This window comes from Elaeis guineensis, chromosome 7 (assembly GCF_000442705.2).
Source record: "Elaeis guineensis isolate ETL-2024a chromosome 7, EG11, whole genome shotgun sequence".
In the NCBI taxonomy this organism is placed as follows: domain Eukaryota; kingdom Viridiplantae; phylum Streptophyta; class Magnoliopsida; order Arecales; family Arecaceae; genus Elaeis; species Elaeis guineensis.
Genome location: NC_025999.2, coordinates 77,134,871 through 77,159,030, shown reverse-complemented (window position 1 = coordinate 77,159,030; position 24,160 = coordinate 77,134,871). Strand labels below are relative to the sequence as shown.

The 24,160-nt window shown below is 35.3% G+C and overlaps 1 protein-coding gene across 2 annotated transcripts; it reads left to right on the top strand.

Annotated features, from left to right (window-relative positions):
• Window positions 1–1,497: 1,497 nt before the first annotated feature.
• LOC105048940 (uncharacterized) lies at window positions 1,498–16,296 on the top strand. Of its 2 annotated transcripts, none has more exons than XM_010928446.2 (5): window positions 1,498–1,667; window positions 2,338–2,653; window positions 3,048–3,126; window positions 7,882–8,012; window positions 16,027–16,296. In XM_010928446.2, the coding sequence occupies exons 2-5, from the start codon at window positions 2,405–2,407 to the stop codon at window positions 16,210–16,212; spliced, it is 645 nt and encodes a 214-aa protein (XP_010926748.1). In that variant the 5' UTR covers window positions 1,498–1,667; window positions 2,338–2,404; the 3' UTR covers window positions 16,213–16,296. The 2 variants fall into 2 exon arrangements, with proteins under 2 accessions (XP_010926748.1, XP_010926747.1); XM_010928445.3 differs by lacking the exon at window positions 16,027–16,296 and adding an exon at window positions 14,457–14,841.
• Window positions 16,297–24,160: the final 7,864 nt, after the last annotated feature.

Genomic DNA, 24,160 nt, shown 5'->3' with positions numbered 1-24,160 from the left:
TGCCATCGGTGAAAATTTTGCAATTGTTTCTCTCTCTCTCACACACATCGTTCCCACTTATGCTTTTTTTGGATAAAATTGAGAAAACAAAAAACTCTCCCGTCTTGTTTGAATGCACGAGAGAATAAAAGAATGTATTTGAACTGTCAGGTTGTGAGGCAAAAGATGAATTAAAAAATTATTTTTCATACGCATGGTTTATTTTCTCTCAAAGTCTTTCGCCCTTTCTGAGAGAAAATTGTGGGTCTGGACAGATGATTTGTCTCGTCTTTCTTCATTTCCCTCCTTATTTCCTTTATGAAACGAGAAAAGATGGATTTCTATCTCACTTTCTCCTTTCTATTTCTTTTATTCCAAATAGGTTGTAAGGTTAAGAAAAAACTACATGAATCTCTTCTTTATTGCCATATATTCCAACCAAGTTACTCAAAAAATGCTCCAATTTAGTTATCCCCTCCTCTCTTTTTTCCTTATCTAAATTGACACTATAGCAGACTTCGGAGTTGCCCGATGATCATTAAGGATGTAATTTAGCTTTGCTAAATATGAATTTCAACTATAATGAATTCTCATCAAACAACTTTGGAATCTTTACGTAGCTTCATTGGCTAGTGATAGGCCGCAAATAAATTTAATTTTTGCCTTGATTTCTAGATATCTAATAATGAATTAAGTTTAAAGTGAATCTTAGATGCATTGTTTTCTATAGCAATAGCTTGCATGGCTTTGAATCCAAGATTCACTTCTGATTGGATATTTTCACCCATGATGATTTATAATGTGCAAAAAAAAAAAAAGCTCCATTTCCACTACATTTTGATAAATAAATCTAGGGAAAATCTTATTTACAATTTTGTACTAATATGGCAATTTTAAGTCTATCAAACTCATCCATATAAAGTTATTAACAATCAATTATAAATTCCATACATCCATACACATGTTTCTTTGTATATAATTAATAATTCCGAAATTGCTGTCAAAATCACCCATAGAAAATTTATTATTTGATTTTCAAGAATGTAGTTTATCTTCAATGGTGGTATTTCTCCATAAAGTAATTTCATTCTTGTTTTTTTGATAAATTATGATAGAATAAGTTACAAACTGGATTTTTGGTATGGGGCGGCAAAGAAAAAAACAAAATGTTCTATACCGTTATCGTTCTATCATTCACTTCAATACTATTATCTGCAGTTATGATGATCCATCATGTGGACAAGGTTCTCCGGCGTTGGATTAATAACATCATACACCTCTCTAAAGCAAGCTCTATACAAATATCCTAACAAACAACTTTAAGAGTCACATTTTCTTAGATGGGTCTAATGGCTTATTAGCGCACGTGTCAACCATGTAGCGGAGATTATTTTATCTGTCACATGCCCTCCTCTCTGCCACGCACGCCTCCATGCAATTACCCATGCACCGCGCTTGACATCACCCACACTTTGGTCCGTTGCGTCAGCAGTTTTGATTAAATGAAGCGGTCGTCTAGGGGAACAGAACTCGGAAATCTCTCTCTCAATCTTCTCCCTTTTCTCGATTCCAATCTTGCCTTAAGTAAACCCTAGAGCTCGGGCAGAGAAAGGAAAGAGGGGCCCTTCTTATATACCCGCGACCCCCTTCGGCTTCTTCCCCACCCTAAGCCTAATCGTGGTCGCCAGGTACGCATTCTCTGAGGGCTTTATCGTTCTCTCTTCCATTAGAGATTTCAATTATTTTGGAGTTTTCTTGATATCTTGTGAGGGTTTTCTTCAATTGATTATGGTTTCTTTAAAATGGTTGGTTGATTTTTGGTCGTGTTCTTTTTCCCCCTTTCCTTCTATTGTTTTCGAAAGATTGTGTGATGATTTATAAGAGTAATATGTTCCTTTTATGCTCAGATTATTGGATTTAATCTTTCTTTCTTTTGCGAAATCCCTGTTCTTCATCTACTCCGCTTGAAATTCATATTGTGTGCATAAAAATGTTTTCTTTTTTTTCTCTTGTTTGGGAATTGAGATATAGTAGTTTTAGCATGTAATCTTTATGGTGGCATAAGGTTTAGTTTTTTTGAATCTATTTTTTTATGATTTTTATGTGAATAATTTTTTTTTCTTATTTTTTTTTCTCTGTTTTGGGAATCAAAATATAATGGTTCTTGTATATAGTATTTTTCGCAGCATAAAATTTCGTCATTTTAAGCGAATTTCATCTATTTGGGTGTTTCAATAGGAGTGCATAATACAAAAAAGCTGTCCTTTTTTCTACTTTTATTGGGACAAGGTGGAATATGAGGATTTTCGATGATGTATTTTGTAAATTTAGGATTTTACTGACTGATATCATACACAGCATTAGTGCATGGGAGCTGCTGAGGTGATCTGGGAAGAGGCAGCCAAGGGACAGTACCTGTGTGAAGATGGTTCTAAATGTCGACCTCAATGTGCCACCACTGGAGAGCTGGATGCCGAATGGAGCTTCCGGTTCTGCCCATCCATGGGAATCGCAGGGAGTTACTGTTCCTGTCAATCCTCAGTGCGGTCATTCCACCAGAGGGCAGCAAGGGGCGGTGCTCACATCCAATAATGGGTTAAGGAGTTCGCCCATTGATGTAGAGGCACTTGAGGATGACGTTGAGATGTTCTCTTCCTTGAGAGGATTTCCTCAAGTTTGTTCTTCATTCCTTGCCTTTTTCCCCCAAAATGGTTTAAAAATGAGATTTATGGTGTGTGGACTTATAGACTTGGTGTTTGAGTCCTTGACATCATTCATCCTCTATTGTGGTTGAATCCTTAGGCAGGCTGAAAGACTTGCTTATGGTGACGACGAGTTATGAAGTCAAGCCTGTCTTTGGATTCAATATATGAAAGATCGTATGGTAACAAATCATTTCATGTGAGATGCACAAAACATGCAATATAATTAATATGTATGATCAATGGCTTTTCCAAGTTGTATAACTGAACTAGTTTGCTGTTATAAGTTATCTTGTTGCGATTGATTATCTGTGCTCATTCTCTCTTGAGCTTGATACATCATTTTCATGATTGTTATTGGTTTAGACAAGGAACCGGGCCAGGAGGAACCAACCTGTGACGGTAGTCCTAGATGAAGATCTTGAAACGAGACCAAGACACTCAGGTGATTTGAAGATCCAAGATGAAGTGAATCATGCTTCTATTACATGATGAATGACTCTAGATCTATTTTTTATTTTGGATTCAGAGCATCCTGGTATCACATCAAGTGATAAAATTCTTCAATAAGTTCAATACCTGATATTTTTAACTGTTGATAATGGTCTAGTATCTTTTCTTGTTGGTTGGGAATGTTTGTAGAATTTGATGCTTGGTTGCTTATGGCATAGTCAATGCTTAATATATTCTTTTTTGTTAAACTTTGTTTTTGGTTTTATGCTTCTAGTTACTGCCGTGCAGAATTGTTCTTATTAATAGAAGATTTCTCTTTTTTTATTTCACATGCTATTTTCAGAATCCTTTTTTATTTTACAACTATAATAATCACATTGACTAATATATATATATATATATATTATATATATATATATATATATATATATATATATAGACGCACGCGCAGAGTACATATGCATATGTACATATATATGTATATGTAGGGGCAAATTTGGATAAGGTCGATCGGATTTACGCACACATACAGAGTACACACACACACAGAATATATGCATATGCATATGCATATGTACATATACATGTATATGTAGGGATAGATTTGGATAAGATCGATCAGATTTACTCACACACACATATACACAAAGTACATATGCATAACACACACACAGTACATTTGCATATGCATATGTACATATATATGTATATGTAGGGGCAAATTTGGATAAGGTCGATCGGATTTACGCACACATACAGAGTACACACACACAGAATATATATGCATATGTATATGTACATATATATGTATATGTAGGGATAGATTTGGATAAGATCGATCAGATTTACTCACACACACATATACACAAAGTACATATGCATAACACACACACAGTACATTTGCATATGCATATGTACATATATATGTATATGTAGGGGCAAATTTGGATAAGGTCGATCGGATTTACACACACAGAGTACATATGCATATATATATATATGTGTGTGTGTGTGTATGTGTGTAGGGGCAGATTTGGATAAAGTCGATCGGATTTAGGCTTAGATCTGATCAGGTCAATTGGATAATGGAGGTTCTGCATCGATGATCCAAGCCATTGGATGCGATCTACTACCTCAAAACTGCTTGCATACCAAAAATCATATGATTTGAAGATCCCTAGCTTATGCATTAAGTGATCAAAAAATACATTTAATTCAATTTTATTTAGGCTATCTAATTTTTGACTATTTGATACACAGGCTAGAGGTCTTCAAATGAGATAATTTTTTGTGTGCAAGTAGGTTTAAGGTAGTAAATCACATTCAACGACTTGGATCATTGATGTAGGATCCTTATTATAGAATTTTGATCTGACCGGATCTAAGTCCAAATCCGGTCAACCTGATTCTAGCCTGGCTCTCGATATATATATATATATATATATATATATATATATATATATGTATGTATGTATGTATGTATGTATATATATGTATATGTGTGTGTGTACATATATATATGTGTGTGTGTGTGTGTGTGTATATATGTGTGTGTATGTATATGTATGTATGTATGTGTGTGTGTGTGTGTATATGCATGCATGCATGCATGCGAACACGTGAAGAACATCCAGAGTTTCCATCACCTATGGATTCATAGAACACATGAAGAACAAGCACAGTTGAGTCCGTAATCAATATTTAGCCTTATTGGATGCCTAGGCCCTGTATCTCGATGCATTATAGCAATAGTCAACCTACCAAGTCCAGATAACTGGACTATCCTAGCTATTCATTCAAACTCCTTTGTCTTTTGGATTTTACATCAAGTGCTCCATTCTGAGATCGACTGCCTCTTTAATCCTAATTCTAATCAAATATTGCAATTTGCTGGCCCGTTGGGCAATCCTAGGCTCCACCGCTTCCTTGCTCATATATGGTTCCTATAGCCCTCTAATAATTTAAAATTCTGGATACAACCACAAAATTCTAATTGAGGCTATCTCCATCGGGAGAAGGGTCCGAAACTATTGGCTAAGCTTATATTATTACTGGAATCGTGCATGCATGATCCACTTGATGGCATGGTCCTAGGAAAGGATAGAAAAAGTGGTTAAAAAAAAAAAAATCAGTGCCTGAGTTGTTTCTCAAAGGAGGACTAAAGAAAGATGACTTGTGTCACTAAAAGAAAAGGGCATATTCACCTGCTTTCTGAGGAAAGGAAAACATGGGGGTGGAAACCACATGTAGGACATGCATTGGAGTTGTTTTGTCATCAACAAATAAGAAACAGAGGCTCGTTATCTTCTTTTTATGGGACAGATTGAAGATTATGATTTGAGACAAGTGGAGTTTGCTGAGGCAAGAGTCACAATCAAGGGGTGGAAACACAAAACTAGAGTTTGCATTACACATAAAGATTAGAGAACATGCAGCATCATATTGAGTGAGGCCTTTCAGGCATTTGGATATATTGGATTTTAATAATGGCTTCTATTTCCATATTGGATTTTAACATGATTAGCTTTTTCTTTGAAGGTGAATTAATAGGGTCATATTGGAATTAATGCAAAGCCTTAGTGGGATCTGGAGAGTTATAAGGTATGATACAAAAACAAGTATGAATATGTGGTTGCCGAGCATGATTTCAGCGGCCATAGTGGCATTTTAATATCAAGGTGTTACCAAAAGAGGCCTAGACTATGACACAATTTTAGGTTTGCCAAATTGGTTTCAGCTCTATGTTTGGCACTTATTGAGTCTTGCTTTTGACTTTTAAGAACTTGCTGTTAAATATGTTGGGCCTTATTATTTGGTGAATGAGAATAGTAATATATTGCTGTTTCCATCCAATTCAATCTAGAACAAATTGGCATGATAAAGTCAAAGCATAGATTAGTTTACATCCTGGAAGACCTTAAACCATCTGTATACACTCTTGTTCCCTAATACATTTGTTTGCTTTGCCTTTCTATGTAACAATGTAATATTAAGATTCATGACCCAGTTATGGTTTTGCATAGGCAAGTTTCTTGAGAGGACCTCCTCTTAAATCAAAAATGTCCATTAAAATCTAATTCTGCCTAAAGCAAGCACATGCATGATGTATTCCTTGTGCATGGTGACATTTCATTGCATGTCCTCTTGATTTAATTAATACAATTGATATGCCATGCAAGATTTCGTTATTCATTCACTTGTAGATGCCCATTAAGTATTATTTTATCTTGAAACCCATATGGCAATATTTTGCCAATTTATGAGCCAATTGGCATCCATCATATGCTCCATACCAAATTAGTCATGTTTATAGCACTTGCTAATTATGTATTCAAAATATCTAGCCAGATGGCTTAAAAAACCTTTATATCTGGAGGTGAGTTAGCAAAATAATTGCCTTGAGCCTTCCACTTAGGGCTTAGTGTCTACACCTTTCTCCTTTTAAAGTTAGATATATCTATTACAAGGACTATGGAGGTGGAGAAGAGCCATCTATGTCATATTCTTACGTGGGATCTGACCTATAAAAAAAAAAAAATTCCCTTCTGATGTCTAAAAACAAATGCGAAAATGGTGATCATGCCCATTCGATCATTAACAACTTGTTTGATTTGTTTGATCTTCTCCATACTCTTAAATATCCCTATGGCCTTGGATTCCTAGTGCTTGGTAAGGGCATGTGGAACAATCCAATAGCTAATATAAAATATCAAATGCAGTTATCTTTGAGCTGAATATGTGAGGCTTGTGGATTATCTTCTAACTAAATATGTGAGGCTTTTGCTTTGAATCACCCCAAGGCTTATTAAAGCTTGCCTTGTTGGACTTAACTACGTCATCATTTCCTCTGGCCTTGTAAAGCTCTGCTGTTGAGTAACATTTGAATCATTGATAGGATCATGTGTCCCTTAGAAATTCAGATTTTATGTGGGAAGGCAGCATTAGTTCCTCACTTTTTGTTAATGTTGCTAGTTAAGTTTTCTATTTTACCAATCCTAATTTGTTCTACAGTCTACTAGACTGTAATCGTAAACTTACACACAATCTTTATATGTTCACTTCAAAAATTTGTTCTATAGTCTACTAGACTGTAATCGTAAACTTATACACAATCTTTATATGTTCACTTCAAAATCAATCCTCTTACACGTGGGTAAATGGTTGTACGTGAATATGAATTGTGCCTAGCATAGTTTATTGAACAGAACATAGGACTTCATGATTCATGACAACCATAAATTAGCTTCATATTAGCAAATATTTCTTTGCAATTGCATTTTTAACAACCATCCTTTGCAGGAAGCTTAGAATGATTTAGTAATGGAAGCAAGGATTTTAACAGTGGACAGGCTAGCATCTTATAGCTTTTGGATAGCTTCTGTATTTTGGTTTTTTCAAGAATGGGCTTAATTTTCTTAATTGTATCTTATGTCTGAACTTCTAAAACTTTTTTTTTTTTTTTTGGTCAAAAGTGTGGTTTAGAATAAGCTGGTTGGTTGATGTCACTCCGGACAAGGTCTTGGATTTTCTGAATTTGTATAAAGCTTCTTTATATTCTACTGCATGTTCTTGTTTGAGGTTTCTATTGTTCTTGTTTTCTTTTGCATCTACAAAGGAATTACAATAACTATGACGTAATTAAGTAAAATAGTTGTTTATGTATTTAGATTTAAGTACCTTATATGCTGTTTATGGTATTTTCTGTTCTGTTTTATGTGTTAACTCAATGTTCAATCTGTTTACGTAGGGGTCACCATTGGGGAACCGGTGACCACATTATCCCTCAACACTCATAACAGGCGTGAAAGGATTCCAACAAACATGACTATAATTAATTGTGATCTTGATCTGGATCCAGAAGAAGAGAGTGATGCAAAGGTAATTACAGTTTGTTGATATACATTATTGCACATTGTTTTGCCCTTTCTTCTTCATGTCTATAATTTCAATATGACTGTAAGTTTCATCTTCCAGATTTTTTTCTATAATTTTTATCCTGAATAGATTGCACTTCAGTTTTTTCTTAAAAGAAGCTCTCTCTTTTCCCATTGGTAAGCTTTTACTTGACAGAAACATTATACTAAAAGGTTGTCTTGTCTTCTCATGTTATATGAAGATTAATTTGAGCAAAAAAATCTTTGTTCATTGGCTTTTGGGTTGGTTGTATAGCATGTTCCATCTTAATTAGCTTTAGTCATATTTTTGTTATTTTCACTGTGGAGTTTGGTCTAGATAATGTATTTATTCTCTGACAAATTCTGAGCTACATATATTTTAGGTTATAGAGCTCTAATTATAATATTGAGGAATTTAAGATTGAGGATTATGATATTACATCATCATATAAAGACAATAGCGAGCAAGAAGACTACCAACAGTCTGTGGGTTTAAAATATGAAACAGTGGAATGACTTGCGAGATGGCATTGAAACCTTCATTTGTATGGTGGTTGCATATTATAAATTCTTGAAACAAGAAAAATATACACATATGCTATTTTTTCATCGTATGATGATTTCGTCCCATGATGTTTTCGTTTTTGCACATCTTCATTTGTGCTTTATTTTGGCCACTTCAAAACCTTTAAAAACCCTAAATTTTCAGACACTAGCTGCTACAGCACCTTCCTTTGGAAATCTTTTCCCCTTTTTGGTTTTCTTTTTTTATCTGGAGTTCATCACTTACTAAATTTCAAGACACCTGTAAATTTCAGAGGAACTGATAAAGTTTCTAAAGATAAAACTCCCATCATGACATTCTAAACCCTAGACAACATACCTTGCCCTACCAGCCTATTACTCTTCACTAAATTCATCCAGGAAAACTACCTTGTTAGTAACAATTAGTTTACATATATTGTTCTTTACTTCTAGTGAACTATATTTCCAATCTTTATCATCTTAGTATTTATTCACTTTGCTGGTCCTTTTTCCATTTCTTCCCTCCAGCACTAATTTTTTGAAGCCAAAGGGAGAGGCTTCAAAGTTCAAAAGAAGTAAAATGATTGTGCAATGGTAGGAACTTAGAAGTCTATCTAGAACTCATTTCCTTTGAATTATTATACTTTAGTTTTCTCAGAAATTCACTTCTAAGTAAATTTTAGGTTAGAAGTAGCATTGAAGCATCAACTTTTTCCGGTCAATTTTCCAGATCTTTTAGGATGCAGATTTTGGAGGATAAGAAAATAAAATGGAGGGATACACAACGGTTGTTTTTACTTAGTACTTTATACATGCTTTCTTGGGGTTAGGTCGCAGGTCTAGGATATTATGTCACAATGGCAGAAATAAGTCGCTGATGGGAGAAATTACTGAATTTGATTTAGGGATTGAAACATTGACCAAAAAAACTAATATATTGGAGAGAGATTATCAAGATATGATGAAGGCCTGTATATATTTGAATTTTGGATGATTCATGGGTTCCATTATTGTTGCAAAGTGGTTATTGATTATCTTAGCTTGCCGGCCATGGAGAGGAATGCCTTTTATATCCTTGGCACACATGCTGAGTTTGCATGCATGTGTATAAAGCCATCTCAAAAAAGGTTCTTTGCATCCATTTGTAAGAAATAATAGAATATTGAAAATAAATATTTTATTGTAGAGTCCATCAAGATTGAAAGAAAAAATTTCTTTCAATTGTTCAATCATGTTAATCTCGAAAAGCTTAGTATTTAAGTTTCAGTCCAGGGGGCAGACTTGCAAGGGCTGCCTAGTGCCTAGGCATCAATTTGATGCTTGGATGGATGCCTACATGTTAAGGCAACATTAAAATTTTAAAAATTAATAATATAATGAGAAGTCCAAAATTCATTATGATATAGATAGTAAAACATAATATATCAACTAATATGGTAAGTTGATGGGAAATAATAATTGGGAGAATGTCATATCTAAAAAGTAAAACGTATGTATCAAATAGTAGGTTGATTGGAAGCGCCAACTTGGAAGCTGAAAATATTGATTCACCAAACAATCTTGGCATCCATATCGAAACAAATTTTCTTCGAGGACTACAAGCAGTAGCACCTGAGCAGGCACTGAAAGGTCAAGATGGTGCAAGATCATAAATTATTACAAAATAAAAATCATAGAGAAACTTGAAAAAGAAAAGTGATAATCTAACAAATGAAACATGACAAATCAAATAAGATTTTGCAAGTCAATGGTAAGTATCAACTTGGCAACATTAAATTTTGATTTATATATTAATCTTCTCCTCCAAAGTTTATTGTGTCGGTATCGGAGTCCGGACTGGTTGGCTGACAATTGGTTCATATGCTGTTGTGCTGTTCCGCACTGGGCCTAAATCGACATTTAGAAAGAGTGGAGGGAGAATGGGGGAGAGTAAGAGAGAGAAGGGGGGAGAGGGAAGGAGGGCCTTTGGAGGCCGCCAGAGGGGGCCATGCCGTTGCTGATGATAAATATTTCTCAGAACATGGAGTGTGAATCAAACCCATGTTTGAATTGAAATGAGATACTGATACAAGTTCTTCCCTTATGAATCAGATAGATTCATATCTGAAAAGGCTGACAATAAGTTCTTTCAAAATTGACTATTTGTTTCTCTGTTAGAGGTGTTGCAGAAATGTCTGCGATCGAATAAATAGCTCTACGAATGGATCGGATCGAAAATGAAAAGATTTGTACAAGTTATACGTTTCGTCATCACTTTGTGGAAAATCCTTAAGTATGAATATGTCAGATACCCGTGATTTGATTGGTGGAAGCTGGAGGAGAGCGGGAGAGGGAAGAAGAGGGAGGGGAGGAAGCTGTTGTGATGCTGCCGAGGTTGGTGGAAGGTCGGATGAGGGGCTCCCGTCCCGCATCGGATGAGGGGCTCCCCTCCTCCCAATGAAAACAAGGGCTTCAGCAATCGAGGCTGCTGTGCTCCTATCGAGGTGGGCAATCAAAAAATCCAAAAAAAAAAAAATTGGGGCCGAAGCCCATGTCTATCCTTTTCCCTCTTCCTCTGCTCGCTGGTTTCTTGTTTTGAATGTTGGAACTGTCCCAATTGGCCATCGATGCGGTTTGGTATGTCCGAATTGGATGGTTCGATAAACCCTCTTCTTCTTCATACTAAAAAATGATGCATAATTCCAAGGTTGGGGTGTTTGTGGGGCCATCTAGGTGGCCCAGGCAGTTGTCTTTGAAACCAAAGCTGAAATAATATTATAGAAAATATTAATGCACAGCGCCCTTCAGGGAGCTCTTCTTGGTAGGCACTCAAGTGGTGGTCATAATCTCTCTCTCCAAGGTAGTCTCTTATAAATTATTTCTTTTTTCCTGTATTTCCTCAATAAAGGAGCATGTGCAAAAATAAATAATTTATAAGGATATGTACATAAATAGTAAATATATGCACAAAAAGAAATAATATACAAGGGTATGCATGTAAATAGCGAACTTGCAAGAGTATACATGCAATTTTAGATGTTTAGAAGAACATACACGTACAAAGAATTATTTATAGGGGTATATACACAAAAAGCAAATTTGCGACGGTACACCTACAATTTCAGATATTTATTGCCAAATTTGCTTTGATAGGAGGTGCTTAATAAGGAGAAAGATCTCCACTAGTCCTTGACATTGATGATTCCTTTTTCTTATATAGAATTTTTATTCTATCTTAAACAAAAAGATCTTTTATGCCATGCTAGTTCACTCTTTTGATTTGAAAGATGCAATATCATCTCTTTCCCCCTCTTCAGTAACGGGAAAAGGAGATGATATTCTTGTAGGCTTTCCTTCCTCCATGTCCTCCGATGCGGTTGTCCCATTCTTCTTTCTTCGCTTTTTAGTCTCACCAAGCTCCGTATCTTTAGTATTTGCCTCCATTTCTCTCTTTTGGTTTGTCATAGTTTCTCCATTTGGTGGTTCGGATGTGTCATCACCATCAGTCAGCACGGCATCCACAAACGCATTTGCTTCCTCCAGTTCAGTGGGACTGAGCACTGGGCCATGCATTCGTTGGGGTTTGAGTGGGAGCACATACATGCGTTCAAACTCATCAGGTGGAGTAATTGAAGTTGGCAGGGGATCACATACGAAAACAGGGGGGTTGTCAAGCGATAGAAAGTTCCAAGAGGTGAATGACATTGTTGAGAAAAGGAGCTTTTCTAAACTAAAACCTAAGAATTTTGGGGTCACGTTTTTTTTTTGTTTTTTTTCCCTGGTTTGTTGGGGGTGGGGGGGGGGGGGGGTGGAAGGGTTGGAGAAAATGGACAATGGCACTAGTTCTTTTTTCTGTATATATTTTTCTCTAGTTGGTTTGCATTTATATGGAGAGGATTCGGAGGTTCAAGAAGGAGAGAAATTATCACCATTTTAATAAAAGGCATGAATCTGGAATTCAATGGGGAGAATAAATTCGAGTTAATCTAATTTGGTGTGGATTTAATAATCTGGGATTAAATGGGAAGTGAGTTTAGCTATCCATTTCTTCTTACATGGTCTAGTTTCCTTTAATACAAATGATCCATTGGCACACTGAAATTTAGACTATTACAGTTTGCCAATTCAACAGAATTTGCAGTCATTTATGTCTACAACGTACACCAATTTATTGACACTTTGAATTTAGATGTGAACTTTAACAAGTTCAGAGCATCAGGAATAAAAGTTAAGTTTCAGTTAACCTAATTACAATGAATCCTGTTGGCTATATCTTCATTGTAATTGCTTGAAAACTATATATTGACAAAAGGGGAAGATTTCTAAGGAATTGAAATAGTTCATCAGATAACCTCAATTTTCTCATGTGTTGTTTCCTTCCCCAACTCCCCTAGCAGTCAATGCAGTGAGATGGTAAGAGATTTACAAACCAATGTATCGTGACCTGATATATAGATAAAATCCAACCAGACATCTTGTCTTGGATATTGAAGTGTGGGTGGGCATAGACTCCTACTTTGATTATCTACTCTGCCTTCCTTTCCAGAGCATTTTGATCTGGTGAGGGAGGGAGAGCTTTTTGCTTCTTTTGGGGTTGGGGGGGGGCGGTAGATATTTTTCCCCTTTCTTTCTTTCACCTCCCCTGCGTTCGTGTGCTGTATGCATGCAAGAGTGTAGGGCTGAAATCAGATTGGGTACTAGCATATCGATGTCCATGTTTGTTTTAGTTAATGAATACGAATATGAATATGGATATTAGTTGGATACAAAAATTCATATCTATATTTGTTTTAAATGAATATGGATATAAATCGGATACAAAAAATATGGATATAAATTGGATAATGGAACTTGATGACTATAAAATCAAAAACTACTAAATGGATGATAAATCAAGTTAATAGCATGTTAATGTGGTCATTTATTTTCTTTAAAAATTCATGGGTGTTATATACAATTAAATAGGGTTACTAACGAAATCAAATATTCGGATATTGATCGGATAATTGCCTATTCATATCCATATTCATTTTTCATTGACGGATACGAATGTGAATATTAGTCGGATACTCAAATTTTTATTCATATTCAAATAGATTTGGATACAAAAATGGAGCTGGATGGTTATTATCCGATCCACTTTCACCCTTACATGAGTGCGTTCATCTATGTGCCTTGGGGGCTGGACATTTATACTTCGGTGCTGTTGACAAAAGATTTGCAAGTTAGCATTTGAAGTTTACATAATTAACTCTGATTGAACTGAATTAGGCCCCGTCTAAAGTCTAAACCGCATTTGCTTCCCAACCCACATTGTCACCTCCACGGGCTTTGTCTTGTCTTGGTGCCTTAGTTAAGTACAATGCTGACTGGCCTCATATTAGGGCCCAAAGAGCCCTGTGCAGGCGGCCCGGGTGCCACTCACCCCTGTGGCTGCATAGACCACTTTTATGTGCCATATTGGGAACTTGTTTGAATTGTGGAGATGGAGTTGACTATTATTGTTATTACTTTTGCTGCTTTCGTACTCCATGGTCAAAAAGAGAGCTTGGGAGAGAATTGTTATGCTTAATCTAGTTGAGCCCAGAGATTGAAATAACTTATAATGTTAATGATAGGTCATGTTATGGCTTTACCTAATTAATTACAGAAGTCCATGGGTCTCTTGCTGTTCTTCATGCTAAGATTTCCGTGCAAGAGCAACTTTCTGAGCTTTATCTATTGGTACTGAAATTTCACTTGGCTACCTTAAATGCTGAGTGTGTGTGTGTGTGTGCGTGTTTGTGTGTGAAGTTCTTCATCCTTTTTAATCATGCATTTCCTTAGGAGAGAGAATTTTATTTTTTAATAAGCAGGACTATATTTCTAGTTAACTTTCTTTTGTCTTCTATCTCAAATTCTAACCCTTTCAACTCAATTGCAGAAGAGGATTGTGACGAAATCTAATCTGGAGCCAGAAAAGGTTGTTGCAAAGGAACCCACCTTCACCTGCCCTGTTTGCATGAACCCATTGGTTGAGGCATCATCAACTATTTGTGGTCATATTTTCTGTGACTGCTGCATCAAGGCCTCCATTAAGGCCCAAAAGAAGTGCCCTACCTGTAGGCGGAAGCTTACCATGAATAACTTTCATAGGGTGTACCTTCCAACCATTGACTAACTATGAGTGGAGTTTCATTCATTTCTTTTTGTGGCTCCCACAATACTTGTTTTAACTACCCTTAGGGTCTTTGAAAGCCACTCATCAGGATTTTAACAACTGTTGTCTGACAAATCTGAACAATTAAAGTAAACTTGCGGTGTGATTATATAGACATTGTTTGGATGAGTTGAGGAATCAAAAGTCATGCACTGCTTCTCGGGCATCTTGTAGAATGTGATATCGTTGCAGCCCAGGAGTTTCATGTAGTTGGACAAGTTTGTGGAACTACTGTTGCTTCTGTGTGGTTTTGTATATCATGGATTTTGCTTGTCCAATTCTTCTTAGTTGATAGATTTTTTCGAATGCAAAGGCAAAAGAAAACCTACAGCAAGCTATAGGTCTCATAGTTGATCTTTCAAATTATTCATCTTCTAGTATGGCAGCACATTCCTTTATGTTGATCTTGGTTAGAACTGTTTATTGTCTAGAGAATGTTGTGACACAACTTTGCTCAACCTGCTTCTCAGGTGTGGAGTTCTGTAGAGCTAGCTAGGATGAGGCAATTGGCCCAAATCCTTCTAACTTGTTATTACCTTAAGCCAAAAGCTTTAGACATGTACTATATTGTCCCGTACCTGACCTGAACATCTCATTCTTCCAGTCGATTTTCTCTTTTGAAAGTGATTATCTTTAAACTTGGTTTCATCTAAACAATTTCCTCGTGCAGAGTTTGGTAGGGAGAACCTGTATCTAGTGGTTTTTGAATATATTATGCATGTTTTAAAAAATCACTGAAACAGGATGATATGAACAGAGCCATATTGTTCCAGTGTGAAACAAGTACCGGGTGTCGGGATGTCGAAACTGCTGTATTGGTATACTAGTTTGTATTGGTTTGCACAGTCGAACTGATGGTTTTCCAGTTTTTAGAATTATTGGTTTTGTACATACCGGGGTGTTGGTATGGTATTGATACTGTGCCCTTCCAATGGAAAAAACAGTCTGGATTCGGTACCAGCATTTAAAATCTTGATATTATCCATATATTTTCATAAGAGTTTTTACCATCAGCTGTCACAACTAGTTTTTATTGTTGTTTAGAAGGACTATTAGGCTTTATATTGTTTTTCCTAACAGTAATAATATTGTGCATTATTACTTTGTTTTCCTTGCTGATTTGTTGATAGCATTGGGCATTATTATTTGGTTTAGCTATATGACAAGTATGAAAGGTTAAGACTGCTATAACATCATTCCTTTGGTGCCCTCTGGTTTGGCATAGATGCCTTTCAAAAATTTTATTTCAACTTGCTTGCTTCCTTAGGTTTTCTTTTCCGTTATGCCCAATCAGGTCAGGATGATTACTTCAATTGAATCCAGCTGCTGCTATAAGATGATATCTATCTGGCATTTTGAGTGCATGTATGTGCACGTGATGAAAGCGTATCAACACTTGAAGTCTTTGGGTGATACAATGGAACTGTCAAACGTAAACGGAAACCCTTGGTTTTATGTATATTTCTCTCTTGTTATTTAGAGATGGTCATGTGGATGCTCCACCTTCTGATACAAAGGTGGAAACTCCTTCCCAACGTACCGATGCCAACTACTGAAGTAACAAGTGCACCTTAAGTGGGTGCCTTATCTACAAACAAATACTAATCTATGATCTATCTCCATCAATCGTCATCACTCGAATGTTATAGGACGATATCTATTTGGCATTGTGAGTACATGAATGTTCATGTAATGGAAGCTTGTTATTGCTTGAGGTGTTTTTGGGTGATGCAATGTGAACTATCAAATATAAATGGGAACCTTGGTCTCATATATATTTCTTTTTCATACCATTTAGTGATGATCATCTGCATGCTCCACCTTATGATATAAACATGAAAACTCTCACATTCCAGGGGTACCAATTATTGAGATAACAAGTGCATCTTATGGTGGTGCCTCATTTACTACCAGTGACGCTAGTCCATGATTCATTTCCATTAATCATTGTCACTTTGGACATTATAGGATGATATCTATTTGGCACTATGAGTAATTGCTTGTGCATGTGATGGAAGCTTGTCCTTGCTTGAGGTGTTTTTAGATGATCCAATGTGAACTGTCGAATATAAATGGGAACCTTTGATTTCATATACATTAATTTCTTCTCATGTCGCTTAGTAATGGTCCTGTGCAAGATCCATCTTATGATACAAATGTTGAAACTCCATCACAATGGTGGGGTGGTGCCACATCTTCTAGCAGCACTAACTCATGATCCATTTCCATCAATCATCATCGCGTTGAATGTGATAGGATGATATCTATCTGGCACTATGAGTACATGCATGTGCATGTGCTGGTGGCTTGTCATTATTTGAGATGACTATAGTTGAAGCAATATGAATTGTCAATCATAAATGGGAACCCTAGGTCTCATATGTATTACTTTCTCTTGTTACTTAGTGATGGTCATGTGCATGCTCCAACTTATGATGTAAATGTAGAAAATCCTTCATGATGGAGGGTGCCAACTACTAAGGCAACAAATGCACCTTATGGTGGTACCTCATCTACCAGCAACACTAACCCATGATCTATTTCCATCAATCACCATCCCTTTAAACATTACAGGACAATATCTATCGGTACTATGAATACACGCATGTGCATGTGATGGAAGCTTGTCATTGCTTGAAGTGTCTTTTGGTGATGCAATGTGAACTGTTAAATATAAATGGGAATCTTTGGTCTCATATATATTTCCTTTTCATGATGCTTAGTGACGTCATGTGCATGCTCCACCTTATGATACAAACTTGAAAACTCTTTCACAATAGAGGGGTGCCAACTATTGAGGCAACAAGTGCACCTTATGGTGGTGTTTCATCTACCAGCAATACTAACAAATAATCTATTTCCATCACATTTTAAACATTATAGGATAATATCTGTTGGCACTATGAGTACATGCATGTGCATATGACGGAAGCTTGTCATCGCTTGAGGTGTCTTTGGATGATATAATGTGAAGTGTCAAATGCAAATGGGAACCCTTGGTCTTATATGTATATTTCTTTCTCGTGACACTACGTGACAGTCATGTGCATGCTCCACCTTATGATACAAATGTAGAAACTCTTCTACAATGGAGGGGTGCTGGCTGCTGAGGCAACAAATACATCTTATAGTGGTGCCTCATCCACCAGCAACACTAATGCAATAATTCATTTCCATCAATCACCATACTTTGAATGCTGTAGGATGATATCTTTCTCCACTATGAGTGCATGCATGTGATGGATGCTTGTCTTTGCTTGAGGCATCTTTGAGTGATACAATGTGAACTGTCAAATATAAATGGGAATCCTTGGTCTCATATATATTTCTTTCTCATATTACTTAGTGATCATGTGCATACTCCACCTTATAATACATATGTGGAAACTCCACAATAGAGGAGTGCCAAATACTGTCATGCTGAGCTAACAAGTGCACCTTATGATGGTGCCTCATCTACCAGCAACACTAACCCATGATCCATTTCCAACAATCATCGTCACTTTGAATATTATAAGAAGATATCTTTCTAGCACTGTGGGTACATGCATGTGCATAAGATGGAAGGTTGTTATTGCTTGAGATGTCTTTCGGCGAGACAATACGAATTGTCAAATATAAATGGGAACCTTAGTCTCATATATATAATTTTCTCATATTACTTAAGATATGTTTGGTTCGCGACCAAAATCAAAGTTAGAATCAGAATTGAAATAGAAATTAGAATAGCTATATCCTTAATGTATTTGGTTTATAACCAGGATCGGAATTGAAATAAAATTTAAATATGAGGAGAGAGAGTAGGGATTGGATTTTGAAGAATTGAGGCATTTCTATTCTCTCCCAAAATAGAAATCAAAATAGAACTATCCTCAATCAAACGATTGGAATGGAAATCACTCATTTTCATTATTATTTTAGAGTCTAATTTCTCCCAACCAAATTTACCCTTAGTGATGGTCATGTAGAAAATGGTGATTTACATGAGAAGAGGTGGACATGAGGTATCCCGCATCTATGTCCAAGCACCTCATATATTAACATATTTTCATTCTTTTGTAGAGTTGCATGATGTGGCATGTTAGACCTAATAGAAGCCACCAATTTGCCAATCTGGATGTGAGGCTCTGTATTATACATGCAAGGCCACATATTAAGGGGAAGGTGTGGTTTACGTGACTATATGTCACTATATATCATCTATAGGTGTAAGTTGGTCTAGCACCACCTTAACAACATTGGTTTGAGATGAACTTTTATTTTAGTTGTTTTTAAACTATTGGCCCCTACATGGGAGGTTTATATCAACAAACTATGTAATGATATGCATGAATTAATCTAAATGCAGTAACAGTGTTATCTCTCCCGTACATCTCTTTTCTCTTCTCTTTTCTTATTTTCTTTATTGAAAAAAAAAAAGCTTGAGAGGAGCCAATAATCACCTTCTATGCATGCCCATCCACCTAGGTAGGCATTTTATATCATAATTATAATGTGTACTGTACCAACCTGATCAACCATATGAATTCTTCTAAATTGACATATAACCCCCCAACCCTATCCAAAAAAATATATCTTTTTTTTTCATGGTTGGACCCTTAGCAATAATCATAGAAAAATTCAGTGAACTTTATTGTTATATTCACACACTTTCAAAACTTGGTGTTAATCACATGAAATTTCCTTCTTTAAAAAATTTTCCATAGAAATCATAGTAATCTATGTATTTTTCCTATTTCTTTTGTATATTTTTGGGTGCTAACATTTCAAGTGATATGAACTATTCTCATTATATAGAAATAATGAAACCCCACTTCACCCTTTTTCTTGAATTTACACAAAATTTTTCTTAGTTGCTTGTGTTCATAACTATTGTTGCATATTTATTTTTTCAAAGACAGAAAAGTTGCGAATAGTTTTATTATGGTTAGAAAATAATACAATTTTGCTTTTAATTTCTTAGTAATAAAAATCAAGAATTTTACTTTTGTTATAGTTAGCAAATAATACAATTTAATTGGTAGCCCCTTGCCACGTTCCATAGTCTACTCTTCCATCTGATACAAATAGCTATTAACCCATACCTAATCAGACATGCCTCTGCACCCTTCTAGCAAACTCGCAACTTAAAAAGAAGATGATCAGTTGTCTCCTCTACCTGATAGCATAAAAAGGCAAAAGAAGGGTCTAAATAAGTTCATCTTCAAACGGTTCTCCACAATTAAAATATTATTCATAGCCAGCCATGAGAAAATTAACACCTTCAATGGAATGGGAACCTACCATAGCTTCTTAGCAAGAGGAAATAAACAACCATCAATAGTTATTTATCCTATAATCACTCTTCACTGAATGCCTCCTATCACCACTCCATCTCCATAACACATCATCCTTATCATTTTTTCTTTGGATTATATATCTACAATAACTCCCTAGCAGTCTAGCTTCCCTACCAACTTCTCAAATAAGCAACATGCTAAACTTTAACACCATTAACTTAAGTCTGAAAATAATAATTCATAAATCAATCTTGGCATCCATACTGAAACATGCTCTTTTGAGAATTGCAAGCAGCAACACCTGAGCAGGCACTTAAAAGGTCAAGGCAGTGTAAGATTATAAATTGTTAACAAATAAAAAATATAAAAAAATCTGAAAAAAAAGTTATAATATAACAAATGAAGCATAATAAATCAAATAAAATGTTTAAGTTAATTGTCACGCCCTTGATCCGAGTTTGCGAGCCGGAGGTCACGGCAACCGCCGCATATTTATAGGAAACTCTCCTCACAAGCATGCAAAATCACATCACGATATCAATGTATCATAGTAGAATAAAATTAAATAATTATTAATCAATTTAATTTAAATAATTAAATCAAATGTCTTACATCCAATAAAGTTTCACTAAAAATAAAATAATAGATCTAATTTAATAAAATTAACAATGCTAAATCTCGTCTCTAAAATTTTGTTCTAATATTATTTTTCACGCTCACAATTAATTATCTGAATCTGAAAAATAAAAAGAAAGATAATGAGCTAGACAGCCATTAAGTAACAAATATCTCAAATAGATATTTCAGATAATTATATGATATTCAAGAACAAATACTATGAATAAATATAAAAATATATTTCATGCTAGTTCAATGCAAATTTAATTTTTTCAAATATTCATATATAATATAATCATAAATAGATTCGAATCAAAATACTCGAACTCAACAGTCTCAACTATGACCAACATTTAACCCCATTGGTAGGATCCATTGAATACCAGTGCACACTGACAGGGTCCACTAAATACCAGTGCACAACCCTACTGCAGGATCCATTGAATATCAACGAATAATCCCATTGACGGATCCATTGAAATATAGTTAGGCTGAGAACATAAATTGATTTGTATCAAATATTTTATATCATAACATATCATAATTTTCATTGAATATATGCATAATCAATAATCTATGTATTTTAGAATCACTTTTCGTTCAAAACAAATTTCATAAATCATACATAATTTTAAAGAATAATTATTTAACTTCAAATAAATATAGAATATCTCGAGAAGATAATTCATTACTTACCTTTATAGATCACTGAATGAATAGATCGATTAACCTCTAAAAATTTTTCAGTACCTATTATCCAAAATTATATTCTTATATTAATTTTAATTTAAAATTAAATCTAAATAAATCCTAAATCAAAATCTCACTTGGGATCGGACTCTTCACTAAACTCGATTAAAATATCAAAATAAATCTTTCACTACGCTAATCTTAGAAGGATAACTTTGGAGAAAAAATCCATCAAGAGAGAAAACAATCTAGAGAGAGAAAAATCTAAAGAGAAAAGTTTAATATTTTAAGAGATAAAACAAGGATTCAGACTGAAGGAGAGGAGAGAGAGAAACTTTCTCTAATATTTTTTTATTTATATTTTTTTTTTTTCTTTTTTTTTTTTTTTTTTTTTCTTCTCGTAGTTTCTTTTGGGCGAAACGGGGACCGTGTGGTCCCCCCTTTGACCGATCGATCAAGGGCTGCAGCCGGCACAACGGTGGCTAGTGACAGGAGGATGGCGATGATGCGGCTCGGAAGAAATGAATTCGGAGGTCGACGGTAATCACCGATGCCGAAAAACCAAAAAAAATAGCAAAAAAAATCAGGGGTTATCTTTCCCAACAAAATCTAGCGGCTTCGATGCCGGCGATCATGCACATAGGCACGGAAAGGAAGGGAGAAAAGAGAGGAAGAGAAATCGAGGCTTACCTCGAGCTCTGGTGACCTCTTCGACGAGAATCGAGGCACGCACGGTGACGGGCTTCCACAAGCAAATTCCGGCAATTCTCACCGTTTCGCTCCGAGATTCTTCGATGGGAAGAGGGAGAAGGGTCTCCCCCTTAAATAGAGCGGAGGGGAGGAGTTTGACTCCTCCCCGATGGGCTTTCCAACTCGGATTAGGAGTCGTCAGCGATGGAAGAAGACTCCTTACGGGAGTCTTCTTATTTTTTTTTTTTTGGACTTTTGGGTTTAAGGCCCAACGGGCCGAGTGTTACATTTTTTTCCTCTAAAAATAAATTTCGTCCTCGAATTTTTTTTTCTGCTTAAGTTTTCAAAAATTCAGATTATTTTATGTTAAATCATGTCATCCTCTAATTTTAAAATTGAATCTTTCATCATAATATCTATCAAATCAAATTACTGTTCTGATCAATTTGAGAACAATTCAAACCACTATGCTTTCGTTGCGCACTCTGATTCAGTCCACTAGTACACGTATGTCAATTTAAGTTTCTAAATTATATCATGATCAGTATAAGTCATTGTCCAATGTCCTAGTGTCTATCCATCTACACTCATATCTGATTCTATATGTCATATAGTTTATCCACTTATGCTCTGATATCACTTTAATTGTCACGCCTCCGATCCGAGTTTGCGAACCAGAGGTCACGGCAACTGCCGCATACTCATAGAGAACTTCTCCATAAGCATACAAGGCATCACATCACGATATCAATGCATCACAACGGAATAAAATTAAATAATTATTAATCAATTTAAGTTAAATAATTAAATCAAATATCTTACATCCAATAAAGTTTCACTAAAAATAAAATAATAGATTTAACTTCAATAAAGTTAACAATGCTAAATCTCGCCTCTAAAAGCTCTGTCTCAATATTATTTTTCACGCTCGCAATTAATTATCTAAATTTGAAAAATAAAAAGAAAGATAATGAGCTAAACAGCTTAGTAAGTAACAAATATCTCAACTAGATATTTCAAATAATTATATGATATTCAAGAACAAATGCTGTGAATAAATATACATTTCATGCTAGTTCAATGCAAATTCAATCTTTTCAAATATTCACATATAATATAATCATAAATCCGATTCGAATCAAAGTATACGTAACTCAACAGTCTCGATTATGACCAATGTTTAACCTCTATTGATGGGGTCCACTGAATACCAGCACACAACCTCCACTGGCAGGGTCCACTAAATACCAGTGCACAACTCCTACTGGCAAAGTCCACTAAATACCAGTGCACAACCTCCACTGATAGAGTCCACAGAATACCAACGTATAATCTCCATTGGTGGGGCTCACTGAAACATAGTTAAGCTGAGAGCATAAATTCGATTTATATCAAAATACTTTTGTATCATAATATATCATAATTTTCACTAAATATATGCATAATCAATAATCCATAGTATTTCAGAATCACTTTTCGTTCAAAACATAATTTCATAAATCATGAATAATTTTAAAGAATAATTATTTAACTTTAGAATAAATATGAAATATCTCGAGAAGATGATTCATTACTTATCTTTCACAGACCACTAAATGAATAGATCAATTAACCTCTAGGAGATTCTTCAGTACCTATTATTCAAAATTATATTCTTATATTAATTTTAATTCAAAATTAAATTTAAACAAATCCTAAATCAAAATCCCACTTGAGATCGGACTCTTCACTAAACTCGATCAAAATCATCAAAATGAAGCCTTTCCCTATGCTAATCTTAGAAGGATAACTTTGGAGAGAGGAATCCATCAAGAGAGAGAAACAATCTAGAGAGAGAAAAAATTAGAGAGAGAAAGTAGAGAGAAAAAGTTCAATATTTTAGAGAGAGAAAATAAAGATTCAGACCGAAGGGAGAGAGAGAAGAGAGAGAAACTTTCTCTCATATTTTTTTATTTATATTATTTTTTTATTTTTTTCTTATTTATTTTTTTCTTCTTTCTTTTTCTTTTTCTTTTTTTTTTCTTTTTCTTTTTCTTTTTTTTCTTCCTGTGGTTTCTTTTGGGCGAAATAGAGGACGTGTGGTCCCCCCTTTAACCGACTGATCAAGGGCTGCAGTCGACACAATGGTGGCTGGCGGCAGGAGGACGGCGA